Source organism: Nerophis ophidion, linkage group LG16, assembly GCF_033978795.1.
Source record: "Nerophis ophidion isolate RoL-2023_Sa linkage group LG16, RoL_Noph_v1.0, whole genome shotgun sequence".
NCBI classification, from domain to species: domain Eukaryota; kingdom Metazoa; phylum Chordata; class Actinopteri; order Syngnathiformes; family Syngnathidae; genus Nerophis; species Nerophis ophidion.
The window spans coordinates 33293848-33317998 of record NC_084626.1 but is presented as its reverse complement, the minus strand read 5'-3'; the positions used below and the strand labels follow the sequence as shown (position 1 = coordinate 33317998).

At 39.4% G+C, this 24151-nt stretch overlaps 1 protein-coding gene across 3 annotated transcripts in view; it reads left to right on the top strand.

Moving 5' to 3' along the window:
* suclg2 (succinate-CoA ligase GDP-forming subunit beta) overlaps positions 1-24151 on the top strand; it is a 225093-nt gene that overhangs the window by 33677 nt on the left and 167265 nt on the right. For all 3 annotated transcript variants that reach the window (XM_061874945.1, XM_061874947.1, XM_061874946.1), the window contains exon 2: positions 1956-2103. In XM_061874945.1, coding sequence (XP_061730929.1) covers positions 1956-2103 — 148 coding nt within the window. The remainder of the gene's footprint in view (positions 1-1955; positions 2104-24151) is intronic.

Below are 24151 nucleotides of genomic sequence, written 5' to 3'. Positions count from 1 at the left end.
AGGGTGTATCCCGCCTTTTGCCCGATTGTAACTGAGATAGGCACCAGGGACCCCAAAAGGGAATAAGCGGTAGAAACTGGATGGATGGATGGAGACGAACCGGCCAACAAACCCCCACATATGTTATACCTTTGGAAAGGTCTCATTCACGCCGGTAAGTGTATTCTAAATTGGGAACATTTTGTGTTACCATGGCAATACTATTCCCGAAAAGAAAAAAAAAACACCTTTTGTCTTCTACGAGACGAACTGGTCAACAAACCCCCACATATGTTATACCTTCAGAAAGGTCTTGTTTGCGCCGATAGGCGTATTTTAAATTGGGAACAGTTCATGTTACCATAGTGACGCTATTCAGGAATAAACACAAACAAAACGGCCAACGAACCTTAATGTATTGGTTTAAAAAATACAAACAGTGGAGAATCTAAGGCACACTTGCCTAAACTCACTTTGCCAGCCTTGTTTTTCTTTCATTTAACTAAAACATGCTTTTGTCCGTCCATCGGATTAAAATGGCAATTTATTTTTAATAGCAACAGCCGCTGGAGCTGACAAGCCCTGTGCCTGCTGATGCTGCTAACAGCTCCAAAGCTTTGCTGCCTCATTACTAGCAAAAGAGATGTTTAGAGGGAGCAGACCAGACAAAGAGGAGAGAGAGGATTTAGTCTGTTCCATTCTCAGTAAGGTCAAGGCATGTACAGTATACTGTGTAAGACCTTGGTGAGAAGACTGGAGAGAACTTGTTACCATTAAAAACCTACTGAAACCCACTGCTACCGACCACGCAGTCTGACAGTTTATATATCAATGATGAAATATTAACATTGCAACAAATGCCAATACGGCCTTTTTAGTTTACTAAATAACAATTTTAAATTTCCCGGGAGTTTCTTGTTGAAAACATCGTGGAATGATGACGTGTGTGCGTGACGTCACGGACTGTAAGGAAATATTAGCGCTGCTCACACACACAGCTAGAAGTCGTCTGCTTTAACTGCATAATTATACAGTATTTTTACATCTGTGTTTTTGAATCTTTTGCAATTTGTTCAATTAATAATGGAGAAGTCAAAGTAGTAAGATGGAGTTGGGAAGCTTTGGCCTTTAGCCACACAAACACACAGTGATTCCTTGTTTAAAATTCCCGGAGGTGAAGCTTTCCTATGGATCAGAGCGGTCAAGCAAACATGGATCCCGACCAAATGTCAATCAGGAGTTTTCGGTGATAAAATTGTGGTAAAAAGTTGCCACTTACCGGAGATAAGCTGAGCTTGTGCCGTCCATACAGCTGCCGTCGACTTCCATCAGACACTGGCCTCAAGACACCCGTAAACACACCCTTCCGACTATCAGGTACTATTAAACACTAAAACACTAGCAACACAATAGAAAGATAAGGGATTTCCCAGAAGTATCCTAGTAAATATGTCTAAAAACTTCTGAATCCGTCCCAATGCAATCGCCTTTTCTATTTTTCACCTGATTTTTTTTTCTTTTTTTTTTTAGCCCTTCGCTATCAATATCCTCAAACACCAATCTTTCATCCTCGCTCAAATTAATGGGGAAATTGTCATTTTCTTGGTCCGAATAGCTCTTTTTGTTGGAGGCTCCCATTAAAAACAATGTGAGGATGTGAGGATCCCTCATACGGGTGACGTCATCGTTTGCGACTTCCGGTAGAGGCAGGGCTTTTCTATTAGCGACCAAAGGTTGCAAACTTTATCGTCGATGTTCTCTACTAAATCCTTTCAGCAAAAATATGGCAATATCGCGAAATGATCAAGTATGACACATAGAATGGACCTGCTATCCCGTTTAAATAAGAACATCTCATTTCAGTAGGCCTTTAAGCCTTGTCTGGATTGTGAGATGAAATCCTCGTATGAACTTTAAATAACTGCAATTCACACATTCTCAGTCCTATCTTGACATCTCGGTTTTCATTTTTTCAGCTTCAGCGCACCTGGCTCGGTTCTAAAAGATGGCTGAATCTTCAAGAGTATCAGAGTAAAAAGCTGATGCAAGAGTGTGGTGTGGCTGTCCAAAGGTTCTATGTAGCTGACACGGCCTCTGAGGCCTTAGAGGCTGCAAAGAGACTCGGTGAGTAGCAGAAATACACACACGCACACGCACGCACACACACACACACACACATACACACACACCCACACACACACACACACACTTTCTGGTTATCATTTGGAATGGGGCCCAAGCTTTTGATCATCACTTGTGGGGACCACCCTCTCTACAGGTTGTGGAGGCATAAACAAAATTAGGTAAAATGGCCACTGCCCAGTTAGCTCATACGTCTTGAAATGTCTGTATTGATGACGTAATGTGCTGATCATTCTTACTGGGGACTCTGGGGGGAAAAAAGAGTTAATATAGTTCATGGAGGACCAAATTTAAATAATTTTGCATAATTCACGCAAATTTGTACGTGACTACTGAGGACCATTTAAATAAATAAAAAAAAAAGTTCAAATTAAGTATGACATGATCCTCAGAATACAGCACTACCGCTGTCCTCTTATAGGAAGTTTCCCCACTTAAATATTAAAGGAAATCCTGCATCTTCTGTGACATTACTGAAAACTGCTATTTAGCAGTAATGAAGTTGTCTGCAAATCCAACTACCATATATATAGTAGAAGAATAGAACATTCTGAATGTAAATCATACTTTAAGGTAAGAATGTTTTATAATCAGACTGCATGAAAATGTCATCTTAAGGAACACTAAACCAAACCACGGAAGAAGTGTGAGCAGAGCAGCAAGTGCAGTACCAGGTACCGCCCCACGAGGGGGCTGCTGTGCAAATGTCTCACACTCAAACTAACCAGTAAACATGTTTTACGGGCCAAAGCTTAAAAAATCAGTTAGATTCAAGTTTCACAAGTTTATTCACAATACCATATAACATTTTCAATAGTGGATAATATCATCTTTTAAAGATGTTGGTATGTGAAAGGGTCCCCCAAATAAGCTAGAAGAAGCTTTTGTCCAAAGGACAATATATACATGGAAAGATCAAATATGGTAGCAAGCACAACAACAACAACAAAAAAAACAACAACAACGCTATATAATAAACACAAGATAATAGTACTAAAGCAACCATACACATACATTAAATACATTCATTCAACCATGCAAAACCCAACAGTAGTCTACCCCACATGAGGCTTTAGAGATAGGTGGTTAATAGGTAAGTTTTCAGTTTCGTTTTGAAGTTGGAGAATGGATACAGCATCTTGAGGCTCTCATTAAGCTGGTTCCACATCTTTGGTCCCCTGCATACGACACTGCGAGCGGTACAAGCCAGTAAACGATGTGTACCTGTTATCAGATCTAAGTTACGAGTGTTGTGGGCATGCTGGGGATGGTTGATAGGAACCAAACTACAGAGCCTAAGATTCAGCCTGTAAATGACTTGATAGGTTAAACAAGTATTTTGATAAATATTGAACTCTGTCAGTCTTAAGAGATGATATTTATGAAATAGATGACGAGTGGTGGCATTAAATTTGGACCATGACAGGGCCTGTATGGTTTTCTTTTGCATGGATTCTAATTTGTGAAGGTAGGTAGGGAAGGTGTTACACCAGATGATATTACAGTAGTTTAAATGTGGTTCAAATAGAGTTTTATACAAGGTAAGTAGAGCATAAAGAGGAAGATAATGACGAAGGTGAAAGAACAGGCCAACATATTTGTTGGCCTCTTCAGAACGGATCTGACTATCATTTAAAAAGGTTTCCCTTTAGGAGACCTGTTTTTTTGTCTCCATACCATCAGAGGTCCCCTAAAGAATACTCGGTAAACAGAGCGATGTCCCCATTAAGTAAGCATTACCAGAACACACACACAGGCACACACACACTTTGAAACACTATGGATGTCAATTAAAAGTAAGGATGTGTGGTCAGTATAGCCTGGAGAGGCTCACTTGTTTTGAAGGGAAAAGAAAAAACACTGAATAATAATTTATAAAATACAACATTTTGTCACTAAAAATCATTTAACATTGTCGGTAACTTTTTAGTATGGGCAACATATTCACTACTAATTAGTTGCTTATTAAAGTAACACAGACTTAACTTAGAATTATTTGGACCCATACAAGGGTTAGGGTTGAGGTTAGGGTTTGAATGACTAATTCTGAGGTTATCTAGGGAAGACTCTTAGTTTACTGGTTGTATAATAAGGCTATGCAGAAAAAGGCATCAATAAGTACTTAATAGTGACTAATTAAAGGCATACTGAAATGAAATGTTCTTATTCAAACGGGGATAGCAGGTCCATTCTATGTGTCATACTTGATCATTTCGCGATATTGCCATATTTTTGCTGAAAGGATTTAGTAGAGTACATCGACAATAAAGTTCGCAACTTTTGGTCACAAATAAAAAAGCCTTTGCGTGTACTGGAAGTAAAAGCCGATGTGCGCGTGACATCACCGGTGTGAGGGCTGCTCACATCCGCACATTGATTATAATCATGGCCTCCAGCAGCGCGAGCGATTCTGACCGAGAAAGCGACAATTTCCTCATTAATTGGAGCAAGGATGAAAGATTCGTGGATGAGGATAGGGAGATTGAAGGACTAGAAGAAAAAAAAAAAGACGAGGGCAGTGGGAGCGGTTCAGATGTTTCTTAGACACATTTATTTGGATAATTCTGGAAAATCTCTTTTCTGATTATTGTGTTACTAGTGTTTTAGTGAGATTATAAAGTCATACCTGAAAGTCGGAGGGGTGTGGTGACCGCCAGTGTCTGTGAGTGAAGCCATGGAGGAGCCAAGAAAGTCGCAGCTGCCTCTTTGACAGCTGCAGGAAGAACGACACAAGCTCCGCTCATGTTTACGGTAAGAGCCAACTTATTACCACAATTTTCTCACCGAAACCTGCCGGTTGACATGTGGTAGAGGAACATGTTCGCTTGACCGCTCTGTTTCAAAATAAAGCTTCACAACAAACAAACACCGGCTGTGTTTGTGTTGCTACAGCCGGCCGAAACACACCGCTTTCCACCAAATTTATTCTTCTTTGTAGTCTTCATTATTAATTGAACAATTGCAAAAGATTCAGCAACACAGATGTCCAGAATACTGTGTAATTATGCGATTAAATTGGACGACTTTTAGCCGTGAGTGGTGTTGGGATAAAATGTCCGCTACAACTAATATCGTCACAAGCTTGCGTCAACATAAGCGTCATCATTCCGCGACGTTTTCAACAGGACACTTTGCGGGAAATTTATAATTGCAATTTAGTAAACTAAACCGGCCGTATTGGCATGTGTTGCAATGTTAAGATTTCATCATTGATATATAAACTATCAGACTGCGTGGTTGGTAGTAGTGGGTTTTAGTAGGCCTTTAAGAGCAAATATGTTACTAATTTGCATGTTAATAAGCAACTAGTTAATGGTGAACATGTGTTCCCCATACTAAAGTGTTACCGCGTTGACTTGATAGAATATCTAAACATTTGCACATTTCCTGATAAAGTACAATGCAGATGTCATGATCTCACATGATTGTTTGGACTTGGTTTTTCCTAATTACCACTTTGTCAAAAGGTGCTGTTGTTTTTTTTTCCTGTATTTCCTGTTTAGTGTGTTTTCCAGCACCTTTGGTGTCTGTGTGTTGTAACACATTTACTGTGTGTTTGTTACCCTGCCAGGACATCTGCTTAGTTCCACATTGTTCCCTCCTTCAGCGCTGGTTCATTATTTAGTGTATGACATGGTGTGCTGGTGCTTTCTGAGCTTCTGCTAGATCTGACTTATTTTTCATTCTGCATGGTACCTAATAAAGCAGATGCTTGTTGCTGCTGTACCATCATTTTTTTTTAACAAAACACAGTGACTTTTAAAATACTTTATCGATAGATAGATAGGCTCCAGCACCCCCGCAACCCCAGATGGAACACACGGTAGAAAAATGGATGGATAGATAGTACTTTATTGATTCCTTCAGGAGAGTTCCCTCGGGAAAATTACAATTCCAGCATTTGTGTACAGAATTGAGATCAAATTTAAAAAGTAAAAAGTAAATAATGTAACAAGTGGCAGATAAAAGTTATATGACTCGAGGGTAAATGGTTGCAAAATGAGAGCAAAAGCTAGCACTTTAATGTTAGCATGCTAGCATGCTAACATTAAAAATGTATACAGTTGGCATGTTAAAATACCAAGTTATACGAGTGTAAGGTGTATGGCTGCGAAATTAGACAAAAAAAAAAAAGTAAAATTAGCAATAAAAGAGAGTTAGCACTTTGCGTTAGCGTGCTGGCATGCTATCATTTGCACGCTAGCAGTTAACATTCCAAGTTATATAACTCTAAGGTGTAGGACTGTGGAAATAGACAAAGTGTCATATTAGCTGGAAATGTTTTCAATGCTATTGTTAGCACACCAGCATGCTGACGTTAAGAAGCTAACACATGACTGGGTACGAAGAATTACCAAAATGCAGTATTTGTTGGTGAAGACATAGAAAGTAGCAAAAACGCTAGCATAAAAGGTTAGCATGCTAATATGAGAGACGCTAGCAAAAATAAGCCAGCATGCTAACATACTCACAAGTATGCTAACACTATCTATACAAACCAAAAAAAACAACTATATTTTAATGTTATGCTGAATGGATGAATGAATGAACGAATGAAAAACGTCTCTAAACTGAACTTTTAGACAAGATCAGACTGATCAGACTTCCATCCATCCATCCATTTTCTATCGCTTATTCCCTTTTGGGGTTGCGGGGGGCGCTGGCGCCTATCTCAGCTACAATCAGGCACTAGAATTGTTACCGTCTTTTTCAGACCATAGGGCGCACCAAATTAAAAGGCACACTGCCGATGAGCGGATATATTCAGGTCGTTTGTCATACAAAAGGCGCACCGGTTTATAAGGTGCATTAAAGGGGTCGTATTAGGATTTTTTTGTAAATTTTAAACACTTAGGTCGATATTTTCTCCAAATAATCTTTTGGATGTTTTTGTTAATGTTCACACACTCAGGGATCCCTGGACACAGAAGTACTGTGAAACCAATAACCACAACAAGTAAATGAGTAATAGTAAGTGGTTTTTTTTTTACCATATTTTCCGGACCATAGGACGCACCGGATTATAAGGCGCACTGCCGATGAATGCCATCCATCCATCCATTTTCTACCGCTTATTACCTTTTGGGGGCGCTGGCGCCTATCTCAGCTACAATCGGGCGGAAGGCGGGGTACACCCTGGACAAGTCGCCACCTCATCACAGGGCCAACACAGATAGACAACATTCACACTCACATTCACACACTAGGGCCAATTTAGTGTTGCCAATCAACCTATCCCCAGGTGCATGTCTTTGGAAGTGGGAGAAAGCCGGAGTATCCGGAGGGAACCCACGCATTCACGGAGAGGACATGCAAACTCCACACAGAAAGATCCCGAGCCTGGATTTGAACCATGGACTGCAGGACCTTCGGATTGTGAGGCAGACGCACTAACCCCTCTGCCACCGTGAAGCCCATGAATGGTCTTTTTTAAAATATTTTTTCATATAAAAGGTGCACCGGATTATGGGGCACATTAAAGGAGTCATATTATTATGTTGTATTTTTAAATGTAAAACACTTCCTTGTGGACTACATAACAGGTATTGGTGGTCCTTTGGTCAAAATGTTACGCAGATTTTGTTTTACGGATCATCTTCAAGCGACTTTCTGACACTCGCTTCAGGACGCGCCGTTCTGTGGGCGGTCTTATTTACATGGCTCACTTTTGGCAGCGTCATCTTTGTTGTAGCGGTGTAGCGTGCAAGGACGGGAGTGGATGAAGTGTCAAAAGATGTTTTAATGACATTCACACTTTACTTGAATCAATAATGGAGCAACATCTCCTCATCCATGGCTCAATAATGCAACATCGGGAGAAATGTGTCCTGTGAAAAACCATCTGACCGGAACCCTCTAATATTTAAAGTTCTGTAGGTGACTAATGTAAACTCACGCCAGGTTTTACGCTTTGATATAGCTAGTCTACTGACAGACGTAAGTAAGAACTTTACGCTACTTTATATTAGAAATGGCAAAAGAGGAAGATGAATGCCACATAAGAAGACAGAGGAAAAATAACAATCTTATAACTACAGTGTCTGCAAAGGCAACAATTGCGGACGCGTGCACATTTTCAGGATTCTTGCAGATCCCAAATTCACATCAGCAGGTACCAGAAGGTAAGAAATGTTGTTTTTGCATAATAATGCGAAGCAATACGCCAGGTAATATGCTTATTCTTATCATGATAATACTCGTATGTTTAATGCACCGACAATCCATCAAACGGTGCGGCTTTATAGTTTACCGAAGTCATACTTAAAACATTTTGACAGATTTTTGAGTGCCATGTGTAATGTTCTATATTCTTAACGGAACATTTAAAGTTTTGGTGTTGTTTACTGGCATCATATGGGAGTCTACACATCTTTTGTTATGTGTGACTGCCATCTACTGGTCACACTTATCATTACACCAGGTACCTAATGAAATTACTTTGAGGTCAGTAAGCACAACCAGAATTATGATGTACATTAGGCTGTTATAAGGCGCACTGTCGATTTTTAAAAAATGAAAGGATTTTAAGTGCGCCTTGTAATCTGAAAAATACGGTACGTAAATATTGACTATTGTGGAGAAGTGAAGTTAATTATATTTATATAGCACTTTTTCTTTAGTGACTCAATGCACTTTACATAGTGAAACCCAATATCTAAGCTACATTTAAAACAGTGTGGGTGGCACTGGGAGCAGGCGGGTAAAGTGTCTTGCCCAAGGACACAACGGCAATGACTAGGATGGCGGAAGCGGGGATCGAACCTGGAACCCTCAAGTTGCTGGCACGGCCACTCTACCAACCGAGCTGTACCGCCCCATAATGCATTTATTTTTAAGAATTTTTTCTTGATTCAGAAATTCTGTTTAAAGCAGATAATATTTTCCCATGTGTAAACTTTTTGCTTGTATCTTATGTCCGCGAGTAAACTCTTTTGCTTTATCTTGAAAGCGTTGGAATGTGTATTGGGAGGATGATGTAATCCCTTTTTACCTTATCTGTTTAGAACCATTGGGCTGTATTCCTTTTAGGGCTGGGCGATATGGCCTTTTTTTAATATCTCGATATTTTTAAGCCATATCGCGATACACGATATATATCTTGATATTTTGCCTTAGCCTTGAATGAACATTTGATGCATTTAATCACAGCAGTATGATGATTCTATAAGTCTACATTAAAACATTCTTGTTCATACTGCATTAATATATGCTCATTTTAAACTTTCATGCAGAGAAGGAAATCACAACTAAGTCAATCGACCAAAAGTGTATTTATTAAAAAGTTATTTAGCAGTGGCACAAACATTCATGTTATTTCCAAAACAGAAAGTGCATGATTGTCAGAGACATTTTAAGTGTCAAATAAAAATGAGCTGCATAATAGAAAATCAAATAGTATTCCTCCTTCGCTATATGTTAGGTTACTACGGACGTTTTTAAATTTTGTTGACTATTTTTTTCATACGGTGTTGATCTGGAAATGTTTGCCTCGGCATTTTGATGGTGTGGGCGCGTGGCACCCAATTGAAATGTTGACATGCGAAGTTTCAAACACTTCATTCTCTAGCGGGTGACTCAAATGATGCTACATATTAGCAATGATGCTACTTTTAATAGCAACGCTTCAGCACTGCACTTGACAAATTACTGTTCAACATTTTCCCACCTGAAGACAAACCACCGCCAGAGGATGGACTCCCTGCTGTTTTTCTTGGGAATGAATTCTTCCTTCATTCGCACCTTCTTTCTCTCGTATTACCACTCGCATGGCTCCGCTATCATCACAGCTAACGTTACCCATGCTGCTACTTCTCTGCTCCGCGAGGGCGTATAAATATGTGACGTATGACGTGACAGTATGTGACGTATGTAAGAAAGTGTGCTTGTTTGTGAGGAGGAGAGACAGGAAAGAGTGGGAAGAGCCTGTAGTGTAATGCCCGCAGCTAAAAGCAACATATACTCGATTATCACGATATAGTCATTTTCTCTATCGCACAGAGACAAACCTGCGATATACAGTGGGGCAAAAAAGTATTTAGTCAGCCACCGATTGTGCAAGTTCTCCCACTTAAAATGATGACAGAGGTCTGTAATTTTCATCATAGGTACACTTCAACTGTGAGAGACAGAATGTGAGAAAAAAACCCCAGGAATTCACATTGTTGGAATTTTAAATAATTTATTTGTAAATTATGGTGGAAAACAAGTATTTGATCAACCATTCAAAGCTCTCACTGATGGAAGGAGCTTTTGGCTCAAAATCTCACAATACATGGCCCCATTCATTCTTTCCTTAATACGGATCAATCGTCCTGTCCCCTTAGCAGAAAAACAGCCCCAAAGCATGATGTTTCCACCCCCATGCTTCACAGTAGGTATGGTGTTCTTGGGATGCAACTCAGTATTCTTCTTCCTCCAAAAACGATGAGTTGAGTTTATACCAAACAGTTCTATTATGGTTTCATCTGACCACATGACTTTCTCCCAATCCTCTGCTGTATCATCTATGTATCCATTTTGGTATAAACTCAACTCGTCGTGTTTGGAGGAAGACTGACTAAATACTTTTTTGCCCCATTGTATCGTGTATATCGATATATCACCCAGCCTCCTAATTCCTTTCTGGGCGGGAGGGAGGCTGTTTTCGTCCTAAATAAGCTGTCTCTTTCCGTTTGATTTTAAAACCGCTTCCCGATGCCGCTTTTAAGACTGGTCTCCTAAAGCTTTAGTATAACTTGGTAATATTGCTATTCTGTCTTGACGATCTTTTTTACTCAACATATGTCTTCTGAAAGAATTTGGGATTGACCAGTGACTTTTATTCCCTGAGAGGAAGACTGGTCTGACACAACACTATATGGATTATTTTTCTGTTGAATATAGATTTTATGAGTGAATTTCTTCTTGCAATTTAGACAATTTTTTGATTACTGCATCCTAATCTTATAATTATAAAAAGTATATTAGAAAACAAAAGGAGATATACTGTGTCTCAACTGCATAACAAAGTCATCAGTAGCATGTGTGATTTAACTGGGACATTGCCTTGACTAGTTATGCACATGCATTTCTCTTGCGAAGTAAAGATGATATCCTCATCTGCCCCCGAATGTATTTTTGCTAATGCAACACATCTCTCGCAAGTATGAATAAAAGTGACATGTTTATCATATTGCCGCATGAGAACAGGAACCCAGATCTCTTCAAACGGTAATGTTCTGGTGAATTTTAAACATAAGATGCAGAGTGTGTTCTATCAAGTTACTTCTTCAAATACATTCAGAAACTATAATGTGGCCTAAATGCTCTGTCGTCTTATTCGCCAAGCAGTGTGAAACCCGGGCAGTCCTGTTAGTGTTGCATGACTCTTTGGCCCTGTTACAGGACATGCAAACTGTTGTGATTAATCAGAGGTGACGTTTTATCAACATTAATCGCGTCTTCCAAGTTTTTAGCTAATGCATCGAAGCTCAGTTTTCCTTTTAGCTTGATGATTGTGCCTTCTCGGTTCTTCATCACAGCACTCAACCGCATTAATTCTTTCCACAACCGCTCATGTTTAGTTTTTCACACTTCACATGGCTTTTGTTTGGATTTTTCTTCTTCATAATTTGTTTATTGTATCCCTTCGTTAAACACATATCAATGCAAAGAAGAACTTAGAATTATTTTACATTTGTTTATTTTTGTTTTTTCAAATGGTCGACATATATTTTTTTGACAAGATTAAACAACACTTGCCTGTTTTATGCACACACAAAATGCTAAAATTGCATGGCCTAATGGCTATGTTATTTCATTTGCCCACTCATCAAATTCCCCAACATACTACACCTGCTTCAGATTTTTTATTTAGTGTATTACCCGACTTTACCCCTGTGCAACAAGGATGGCTGTTAGCAGATGTGGTGCAACTCTTGCAATTAACAGTGCAATAACAGTGCAAACATTTTCATAACATGGTCATAGTTTCTCTTGTTATATTCCTTTTTTTTACAGTTGTATTTTTATTCTCATTGTAGCTTTTTATTTTTACTGTTATAATTTTTTAAAATTTTATTTCCATTTATATCCCCATTATTTTCTATTTACTTTTTAATTTTTAAATTCGATCTCAATTCTGTACACTGCTGCTGGAATTTTAATTTTCCTGAGAGAACTCTTCTGAAAGAATCAATGAAGTACTATCTATCGTTCTATCTGTCTGTCAATCTGTCTATCCATCTTTCCACTGCTTCTTTTGAGAAACTGGGATGCTTCTTTTTGGTGCCCTCATTAAAGACATACTAAGACTACGTCCACACTGCAGGCCAAAATGACCTAAATTAGATATTTTTTCATCAGATTTTTTTCTAGCTGACTGTTTACACTTCAAGTAAATTTAGATTTTTATCGGACTCAGTATAAACCTGCACACATCGATAATGTGAAAACAAAGGAAGACAAAACAAAATAAAATAAAATGTGCAACACCTTTTAAAATGAGTGTTTTTTTTTACCTGAAAGTAAAAGTAATGTGATCCATCCATCTATTCATTTTCTACTGCCTATGATGTATGAATTAATTATTGTACATAGTGTAATATATTTGAGAGAGTTCTAACCATTTAATAACACAAGTAGAGGAGACACGTACATCAGCGTGGATCTATGTGAGTATTATTATACAATTCATATGTCAATGCCGGTCCTTCAACAATCGGTATTTCTTTGGAATCAAAATATATATATACCGTATTTTTTGGACTATAAGTCACAGTTTTTTTCATAGTTTGGCCAAGGGTGCGACTTATACTCAGGAGCGACTTATGTGTGAAATTAACACATTTCCGTAAAATATTATTTAGCTCATTCACGTAAGAGACTAGACGTATAAGATTTCATGGGATTTAGCGATTAGGAGTGACAGATTGTTTGGTAAACGTATAGCATGTTCTATATGTTATAGTTATTTGAATGACTCTTACCATAATATGTTACGTTAACATACCAGGCGCCTTCTCAGTTGGTTATTTATTCGTCATATAAAGTAGACTTATTCAGCCTGTTGTTCACTATTCTTTATTTATTTTAAATTGCCTTTCAAATGTCTATTCATGGTGTTGGATTTTTTCAAATGAATTTCCCCCCAAAAATGCGACTTATACTCCAAAGCAGCTTATATATATTTTTTCCCTTCTTTATTATGCATTTTCGGCAGGTGCGACTTATACTCCGGAGCGACTTATACTCCGAAAAATACGGTACTTATAATCCATAAACCCTATTATTTGTGCACTATTGACAAGGGATACACCAAAAACTTTGCTGACCTAAACCGGGTGTTGTTGTGATAAAAATATCCACTTCCGCTGGCGACTGCCAGTGACAAAGCTTGTTCAAAGCTCACGAAAAAGTCACGTACGGGTAGGGCTGGGCGATATAGCGATATACTCAATATATCGCGGGTTTGTCTCTGTGCGGTATAGAAAATGACTATCGTGACATTCGAGTATACATTGTCACGCAGTTGCTTTTAGCTGCAGGCATTACACTACAGGCGTTTCTCACTCTTTCTTGTCTCTGCTTCTCACAGAGACTTAAAATAAGCGCGTCTTCTTACATATGTCACATACTGACGCGCCCCGTCGAGCAGAGAGGTAGCGACATAGGTAACGTTAACAGTGGTGCTAACGGAGCGGTGCTAGTGGTAATGAGAGAGAGAGAGGTTTTACATGTATGCCGCAAAAGCACCAGCACTGCTAATGTGTAGCACCATTTGAAAAATAACCCGCTATAGAATGAAGAGTGCTTGAAACTCCGCATGTCAACATCTCAGCCGGTGCCACACCCAACAAAATGCCCAAGCATCTCTCTTGTGTGACATCATGCAAAAAAGTGCACTTTATATGTTTTAAACTATTGTGTGGTGTTCTGTACAAAAACTGAACTTTAATGTAGTTTTGTTTTGATATGTCATCTTAGTGACATCATGCACAAAAGTGCACTAATAGCTTGTTTTAAAATGTCTCTGACAATCTTGCACTTTCTGTTTTGGAATTTACACACATTTTTGTGCCACTGCTTAGTAACGGTTTGAAAAATACAGTTTTGGTCAATTGATTTAGTTGTGATTTCCCTCTCTGCATGAAAGTTTAAAATGAGCATATAATATTGCAGTATGAAGAAGAATGTTTTAATGTAGACACAGAGAATCATCATACTGCTGTGATTATATGCATCAAGTGTTCATTCAAGGCTAAGGCAACATATCGAGATATATATTGTGTATCGTGACATGGCCTAAAAATATTGAGATACAGATAAAAAGCCATATCGCCCAGTCCTACATACAGGTCACATTCAGGTCGCATTGCGTTTAGACTGAAGTCACATTTGAAAGGACCCGACTTCAATCGGATTCAGGACTACCTCCTGATGTGGCATGGGGTAGTTCATGTTGTATATTAACAGACAGTAACATATAGGATGTTCACATGGACGCAAACAATGGTAGCTTACAGTTTTGTTTTAATCATCGTTTAAACCGGTGTATTAATTTCTGTTCAAGCAATGGTTGTGTTTGCACAGGCGAACTACAACAAATCCTGCCCGATTACCAAGCAGCTCATGTGCAAGGCAAAATTTGACAGCAAACATAAGCCTTTTGCCAACATAGGTTAGCAGAAGGATATAGATCAGATCTGGATATAGGGCCATCTGTTTCCTCTGCACAATAGGCACAAAACCTCATTTATTGTGGTTATTTTCAGCATTATTTTACATTCCAGGAAACAAACCAAAAACAAAAGTGGTCTAAATGGTATAAACCCAAAGCTGCCTGGATGGTTGATTGTCTATACTGTACGGTGACAAGATTACTTTCAACTACCGCATTTTTCGGAGTATAAGTCGCTCCAGAGTATAAGTCGCACCTCCCGAAAATGCATAATAAAGAAGGAAAAAAACATATATACGTCGCACTGGACTCGCATTTTTGGGGGAAATGTATTTGATAAAACCCGACACCTAGATTAGACATTTGAAAGGCAATTTAAAATAAATAAAGAATAGTGAACAACAGGCTGAATAAGTGTACGTCATATGACGCATAAATAACCAACTGAGAAGGTGCCTGGTATGTTAACGTAACATATTATGGTAAGAGTCATTCAGATAACTATAACATATAGAACATGCTATACCAGGGGTTGGCAACCTTTACCACTCAAAGAGCCCCCACAACCCCGCCCACCTCAATCGATGCACGGGGGGGTGTATAATGTAGCCCGGAAGAGTAGGGATGCATGGGATTCTGGGTATTAGTTCTTTTGTGTTTATGTTGTGTTACAGTGCCGATGTTTCCCGGAGAAGCTCGCGGGGGCCCCGGGGAGAGTTCTCTTTTCTGTGTGAAGGGCAGGGCGCCCTGGAATGGGTTCGTCCCGAGAGAGGGGCCCGTGCCCTGGAAAGCGTCGCGGCTCCCAAAATGTGTTTGTCATTCTTGTTTGGTGTGGGTTCACAGTGTGGCGCATATTAGTAATAGTGTTAAAGTTGTTTATAGTACAACCCTCTGTGTAACCTGTATGCCTGTTGACTAAGTATGCGTTGCAGTCACTTTGGTGTGTTAACAGAGGCTGAATATGAAATGTGATCAGTCGACACGCAGATCGCGTGATGTAAAAGCGGGCGCGACGACATGTTGTAGATGAGGTTAAAGGCATTGCCATCACTGCACACCCTCAGTATTGAAGTCCAGGTGAAAATTTGAGAATGCTATCCCCGGGGGATTTCTGAGAGAGGTACTAAAATCCGGAAACCTCCCAGAATAATCGTTTGGGCCGGAAAATTTAGCAGCTGAGCCACATCAGAGTGATCAAAGAGCCGCGGGTTGCCAACCCCTGTGCTATACGTTTACCAAACAATCTGTCATTCCTAATTGCTAAATCCGATGAAATCTTATACGTCTAGTCTCTTACGTGAATGAGCTAAATAATAATATTTTATATTTTATGGTAATGTGTTAATAATTTCACACATAAGTCGCTCCTGAGTATAAGTCGCACCCCCGGCCAAACTATGGAAAAAACTGTGACTTATAGTCCGAAAAATACAGTATACATGGTTTGACAAACTAATTTTGCACTTGTTTCAGGACCCATTTCAGACTTTTTCTAAAAATGTGATCAAAGTCCGTCCATATTATGTTGCTAAATAACATACAAACCTCGGCGAATACATAAACTAATTTACGGAGGCAATAACAGAAATTTTACAATGGGGAGCATTATTTGATATCAAAATCTGCATTTGGAGAGGTATTTATGTTGCTAACTAAAACAAACTAAATCGAACAAAAACCGCTTGGAGAAGGTAAGAATTGCAATTCTACAATGGGAGCGTTATGTTATATCCAAATCTCTGTTCCAAAACTTAAAGTTGCAGTTTGTTTACGTGGCTTCGTCAGTTTATAGACCTCACTATCAAGTTACGCAACCACAATCAGAAACAGGGCCTCGCACAAACTACATCTGCAGAAATTGCAACAGAAACTGCCGGTTAAGGATTGGGCTTCACAGCCACAGCAGGAGCTGTAATTAGAATGTACATTAAAATCAATTAGCTTTGTAGTAATGTGTAGTTCACTATGAAAATGAAACTTGGTAAAATAATTGTGATCCTTTGTGCATACTCTATTTAATCTTTTGAGAAAGAAAGACACCAATAAAAATACATGAATCTAAAAGTCAGGTGGCTAAATTAACCATCAGCCAAACTCACTGTAAAGCATTAATGCGGAATTTGATTTAATGAGATTATTATGAAGAAGCGCTTTTACAGTTACTGGAACAAGAAAATAAAAATGTTGAGAGCAGGATTATCACTACCTCTTCATTTGTGGATTTCTAAAGAAAACACCGATTTTATTTTGTGCCTAGAGCAGGGGTGTCAAACTCATTTTAGCTCAGGGGCCGCATGGAGGAAAATCTATTCCCCAGTGGGCCGGAATGGTAAAATCAAGGCATGATAACTTCAAAATAAAGATTGTTTTCTTTGTTTTACTTTGGCCAAAAATAAAACAAGCACATTCTGAAAATGTACATTTTACAAATAATCCTCTGGACAAAACACTTCAAGTTTGTTGAAAATTCTTGGAAATTGGTGCAGTTTCAAAAACACAATGAGCTTCAGTGTATCTACAAATTCAGGATTAAACTTTAAATCAGTCTTTCCGGGATTGAACAAAAACACAGCATGTAAACTCTTCTATGTATCAAATACCTCCTTTGTCATGTCCACGTATCAATCCAGAACTAACTGAACAAACCATAATAAACTGTGGTAAAAATGATTAGAAAGGGTTAAGTTCACTTTTCTTGTGTTTGACAGAGACATTTTGGGGCAACGAGGGTGCCAAATGACCATGTGCTCGAAGCAGAAGACATAAAACGGCAGGTTTTAAGTTTCATGTGGGTCGAGGAGGAGCAGCAACAGTCCCCCTTTACTGTGTACCTCTTGCTTGGCCCCTAGATTAAACAGTTTGCATGCCTAACAGAATTGCTATTGTGACATCCAGTGGACACATTTAGAACAACAGTTTCTTTCATTTAAAAAACAAACAAAAAAAAAACGCCCATTTTTATACTTGGTAAACTCATCATGCGGTCCGGATATAATCTGTTCGTACGTTTGAAACCCCAGGCCTAGCGGTGGAAAATTGATGGATGGATGGATGGATGGATGATTTCCTTCCCTCCGTCCATTTTCTACGCTTGTCCCTCTCAGGCTGGAAGGCACTCTAAACAATACACCTAATTGGTTTTGTGAATTACAAATAATTATCATTATAAAATAAAAGTCTTAGTAATCAGATTTGAATTTGAATGAACCCATCTCTGATTATATTCTCTAATATTTTGTTTGCAAGTCCCAGTCAATTAGAGAGAAAAATACAGCAATGCAGGTTTGACAGTAATCATTGCTGCATCTCTCCAAACAAATGCAAATGACCTTCCAGTGCTACAATTACTGTTTATGCTCTTGCATGAGTTTGTAAAGATGAGACATCAGCCATTTTAGGTTGTACATAAACGCACCAGAGACTGAGAGAAGGAAAGGGTTTGCTTGAGCTGGAACAAACTCCTGCTCCCACATAATTTATGAGAGGCTCAGTGTGATTCCAACCAAGGTATACTCTGCTCCATTGTGGAACCGAGATTACCACCATAAATTATAATACCATACACTGCTGACAGCTTTCCATCAGGGATTGAGATATCTAAATCGGAGAAATCTTTATGATGGTGATGTATTTTTATCAGTCCTTAGTTTACTACATATACAATTCAATGAACTACTAAGACAACAAACAAAAACAATGCCTCCAGAGTAATGCAAGTTTGTCCACAATGGTATCATATAGACACTGGCAGAATTACAACATTGGAAAAGTCTTCCGATATATTGTAGCATAGGCTAGCATGAAAGAAGAAAAAAAAACACAACAACATGTTATTTACATTGCCAATATTTTACTTCAGTCACAATAATATATTTAAAAGTAAAATCCTTCACGATTCACTGACTCCCATTAACTTGAATGGCAACTCATGGGGTGAATATGGGAGAATTAACATTTTTGCCAGATGGGTGAGTCCAACCATCAATTGCTCAAAGGAAATATTGGTGCCATTTCTGTGCACTTTCTGCAGTCATAATGTCAACGTTTTTCTCATGTAGATCCCACTGGGGACACATATAACAAGTCGCACAGTACCATCCTTTTCTGTCTGTCAAAAGCTAACAGCCCAGAAAAATTAGTCAAGCACACATGAAATGAAAAAAAAATGACCATCATTTCCCTCTGCAGCTAAATTTCAGCAGTGATTATATTATGTTTATGTTCTGTACATACAGCACAGGCCAAAAGTTTGTACACACCTTCTCCTCCGTCAATGGATTTTCTTTATTTTCATGATTATTTACATTGTAGATTGTCACTGAAGGCATCAAAACTATGAATGAAGACGTGGAGTTATGTACTTAACAGAAAAAAAAGGGGAAATAACTGAAAACGTGTTTTATATTATAGTTTCTTCAAAATAGCCCCCCCCCCCCCTTGCTCTGATTCCTGCTTTGCACACTCTTGGCATTCTCTCAATGAGCTTCAAGTAAACCTGTGAAGTGAAAACCATTTCAGGTGACGAGCTCTTAAAGCTCATCAAGAGAATGCCCGGACTGTGCAAAAAAGTAATCTGAGCAAAGGGTGGCTATTTTGAAGAAACTATAACATAAAACACGTTTTTAGTTTTTTCACCTTTTTTTGTTAAGTACATAACTCCACATGGGTGCATTCATAGTTTTGATGCCTTCAGTGACAATCTAAACATAGACTTAGACTTACTTTTTATTGTCATTCAAATTTGAACTTTACAGTACGGATAAGAACAAAACTTTGTTGCATTAGCTCATGGTAGTGCAGGATAAAAAAGCAATACGATGCATGTATAAATAAATAGATTACTGTACAGATAAATATATTGCACTTTTTCATATGCGTCCACGTTTATGGATGTATGCTGAATTGTCTTTTTATTCCAGCGAGTCATTTTGAGGGGAATTGAGGGGATTATTATGATGCGTTCAAGAGCCTTACGGCCAGAGGGTAGAGACTTAGGGCCAGAGGGATCTACAATGTAAATAGTCATGAAAATAAAAAAAACACTTTGAATGAGGGGCTTCACGGTGGAAGAGGGGTTAGTGTGTCTGCCTCACAATACAAAGGTCCTGAGTAGTCTGTGGTTCAATCCCAGGCTTGGGATCTTTCTGTTTGGAGTTTGCATGTTCTCCCCGGGAATGCGTGGGTTCCCTCCAGGTAATCCGGCTTCTTCCCACTTCCAAAGACATCCACCTGGGGATAGGTTGATTGGCAACACTAAATAGGTCCTAGTGTGTGAATGTGAATTTTGTTTGTCTATCTGTGTTGGCCCTGCGATGAGGTGGCGACTTGTCCAGGGTGTACGCCGCCTTCCGCCCAAATGCAGCCTAGATAGGCTCCAGCAACCCCAAAAGGGACAAGCGGTAGAAAAGGGATGGATGGACATGCATGGGGAGAACATGCAAGCTCCAAACAAGAGATGCTGAAAAGGATATTTTAACCCTCAAGCTCGTAACTGTGTGCACATATTCTGTACTACACACACACCTCTAATAGTTATATATATTTCCCACAATGGGGTAGGCTTCCTGTCAGTTCTAATCTCAGTTCAGTTATTTCTGTCGACTGCTGTAATGAACATATGTGTCATACAGTATGTGCTTGCATAGCAGCTATTAAAGGTAAACAGTTCACATAGATGCAATCCATAACCTGTAAAATACCACAGCAAAAGAGAATATTATGCGGCACATGTTGTTTTTGCGTCTTGCTTGACAGTGAGGCAAATCTTGATGGAGTTCCGTCCGGTATGACTTTAAACTCACACCACCATTTCCCCTCCCGTTCTGTACTAAAAAATGCACTCTACATATTTCATTCCTCCAGCCTGTCTTAGCAATTGTTTCTTAGAAAATTAGTCGTACTGGTGTAGAAAACCATAATCCTTTGGTCCCTTGATTTTACTGTGAGTCTTTTGATGTATGACGACAGCTCACCATATATGTCAGATCAATCTGTGACTATCATTTCTTCTTTCTTCCTGTCATTACACAAACATATGTTTTGTTGATTCCCATTTTGTTGACTGTAATACTGTAGGTGTCTGTCTGTGGTTCACCCTGTGTTTTCTAGGCATCGTAGATTTTTATTCTATGTACCGGCTCTGTTTCCTTTTTCGATGGCTGGTCATTCACTTTCAGCTTTGGGGCGGAGTCATGTGCTTTTCGTTTTCGATGAGGGTGAGTGCAAAACGGACTAAATGGCTTATTGAATGATTGTGTGAGTGCGTTTGACTTAATGTGAACAGGTGTTAGTGCATGTGCCTCACAATACGAAGGTCCTGAGTTCAATCCTGGGCTTGGGATCTTTCTGTGTGGAGTTTGCATGTTCTCACCGTGACTGCGTGGGTTCCCTCCGGGTACTCCGCCTTCCCCCCACCTCTAATGACATGCACCTGGGGATAGGTTGATTGGCAACACGAAAAATTGGCCTTCATGTGTGAATGTGAGTGTGAATGTTTGTCTATCAGTGTTGGCCCTGCAATGAGGTGGACACTTGTCCCGGGTGTATCCTGCCTTCCACCTGAATGCAGCTGAGATAGACTCCAGGACCCGTAGTGACCCTGAAAAGGACAAGTGGTAGAAGGCATGGATGGATGGATTTCATTGGTCCAAAGTAATCCATCCATCTATCCAATTTCTGTACTACTTATCGGAATCGGAATCAGATTTGTTGACCAAGTATGTTTAACACCCAAGGAATTTTGACTGTTTACAATGTGCTGTTTTCGTTCAGTGCAAGAAACATGCAACAACTACGAGAGAGCTCACGCAGTTCTTCACTAGGATCCCAAATAAAGGATTGTTCACACATTGCCGGTTTAGATCACGGTTAATGGCAATTCTCTACGCTTCACTAAGACCATGTGATCACCAAAGACAAAATCTGGTCACCAGGTCACTCATTCGCCATGAACCCTGAGAACTAGGGACCCAAAAAAATTAAACATGTCCAAATTTTTTTTGCAGAATTGGCGGTTTGAAATTAGGTGTATTCAAAGCCGTTTATTTAATGACGGCCTTTGTATTTTCGCCGCAGGATACGTGATGATACTTTTAACATCGCCATAATCCCCAAGTCACATTTTCCGAGCGGACCTTCACAATGCAACACGGTATTTCTGCACGGAGGTTGCAGAGTTAAACACGGAAGCATCACCGACTCATCAAGGCGCTAAACACAGGCGCTGCGATTCATAGAGACTGAAGAGAAAAGCCATGGTACTCCCACGCCAACCCCCATTGGCTTTGTATTAAAAAGGTGTTGAAAAAGGCTTTCTGGCAATGGTACACAGTTCACAATGGTTCGGGAAACCATTGTGTGAGATTCCTAGCTGATCTCGGACAAGAGGCAGGGTACACTCTAGACTGGTCGCCAGCCAATCGCATAACCCAGTGGTTCTCAAATGGGGGTACCTGGGGGTATTTGTAGGTATGCCAAGGGTTATGTGAGATTTAAAAAAAATATTCCAACAATAGCAACAATTCAAAGATCCTTTATAAATATATACGGCTTGGCGCAGTGGGAGAGTGGCTGTGCGCTACCCGAGGGTCCCTGGTTCTATCCCCACCTAGTACCAACCTCGTCACGTCCGTTGTGTCCTGAGCAAGACACTTCACCCTTGCATGGCAGCTCCCTCCATCAGTGTGTGAATGGGTAAATGTGGAAGTAGTGTCAAAGCGCTTTGAGTACCTTGAAGGTAAAAAAGCGCTATACAAGTACAACCCATTTATCATTATCATTTATATTTATTGAATAATATACTTCAACAAAATGTAATTTTGTAGGTTCATAAACTGAAAAGAAATGCAACACTGCAATATTCAGTGTTGACAGCTAGTTTTTTTTTTTTTTGTGTGGACATGTTCCATAAATATTGATGTTAAAAATTTATTTTTTTTGTGAAGAAATGGGTTAATTGGCAACAGTAAATTGGCCCTAGTGTGTGAATGTGAGTGTGAATGTTGTCTGTCTTCCTGTGTTGGCCCTGCGATGAGGTGGCGACTTGTCCTGGGTGTATCCCGCCTTCCGCCCGATTATAGCTGAGATGGGCGCCAGCGCCCCCCGCGACCCCAAAAGGGAATAAGCGGTAGTAAATGGATGGATGGGTGAAGACATTTTTAGAATTAAGTTCATGAAACCAGAAATCTTTATTTATAATTGAATCAGTTGTTTATTTTTCAACAAGTTTTTAGTTATTTTTATATCTTTTTTTCCAAATAGTGCAAGAAAGACCACTACAAATGAGCAATATTTTGCACTGTTATACAATTTAATAAATCAGAAACTGATGACATAGTGCTGTATTTTACTTCTTTATCTCTTTTTTTCAACCAAAAATGATTTGCTCTGATTAGGGGGTACCTGAATTCAAAAAAAAATGTTCACAGGGGTTACGTGACTGAAAAAAGGTTGAGAACCACTCGCATAACCCATAACCTTTATGTAATTTTTTTTTGTTGATTTGTGTTTTTTATTTTTCCCTCTGTTAAAATAAATCTACCATTAAAAAAGCATTCACTGCTCCTCTGCTGTCTAAAAACAATTACACAGTGTTGGCACGTTTAACTGTGACGCCAGGAAAATGTTTGTTCGGGTGTGAGGGAAAGTCATTATTTTTTTATTGCTTTCCAAAAGAGGCAAAATGAGAATTTGGGGCTCAGCAGCGCTCGCCAGCCCTTTGGAAGTCCCCGGGAGAGTGACCAATAACAGTGACGTGTGCTTGGCAGGAGTCATACACGGAGGAGGGTTGGGGCGTTTAGTTAATTACGTAGACTGTTTTCGAACTATGCAGAAAATACAAGGAAGATCTATAAAGCATTTTGTGGGACGAATGGTGTATAACTGTAGGAGTACAAAAATCTTATCCAAATAATCAATTATGAGAATAATAAGTCCACTTTAAATTTGGTGTAAATTACACAACTATGCTTTTTCTTTTCTGCTGGTGATATTGTGAACAGACGAGCATTTGCACCTCTGACATAACCTCTGCATGGTGGTCAGGTTTGAGAATATCAAGAAAATGTCATATGCTTCTACAGCAACTCTACAAATTGCCTGACTTGGACCACCTGCTATGCTATCATGGGATCACTGTAAGCCCAAGGAAGACCTTATCCAAGAGTGACATTATCATGTTACTAATGAACTGAGCCGGAAGGCAAAGCTCTCAATTTACCGGTCGATCTACGTTCCCATCATTACCTATGGTCATGAGCTTTGGGTCATGACCGAAAGGATAAGATCACGGGTACAAGCGGCCGAAATGAGTTTCCTCCGCCGTGTGTCGGGGCTCTCCCTTAGAGATAGGGTGAGAAGATTTGCCATCCGGGA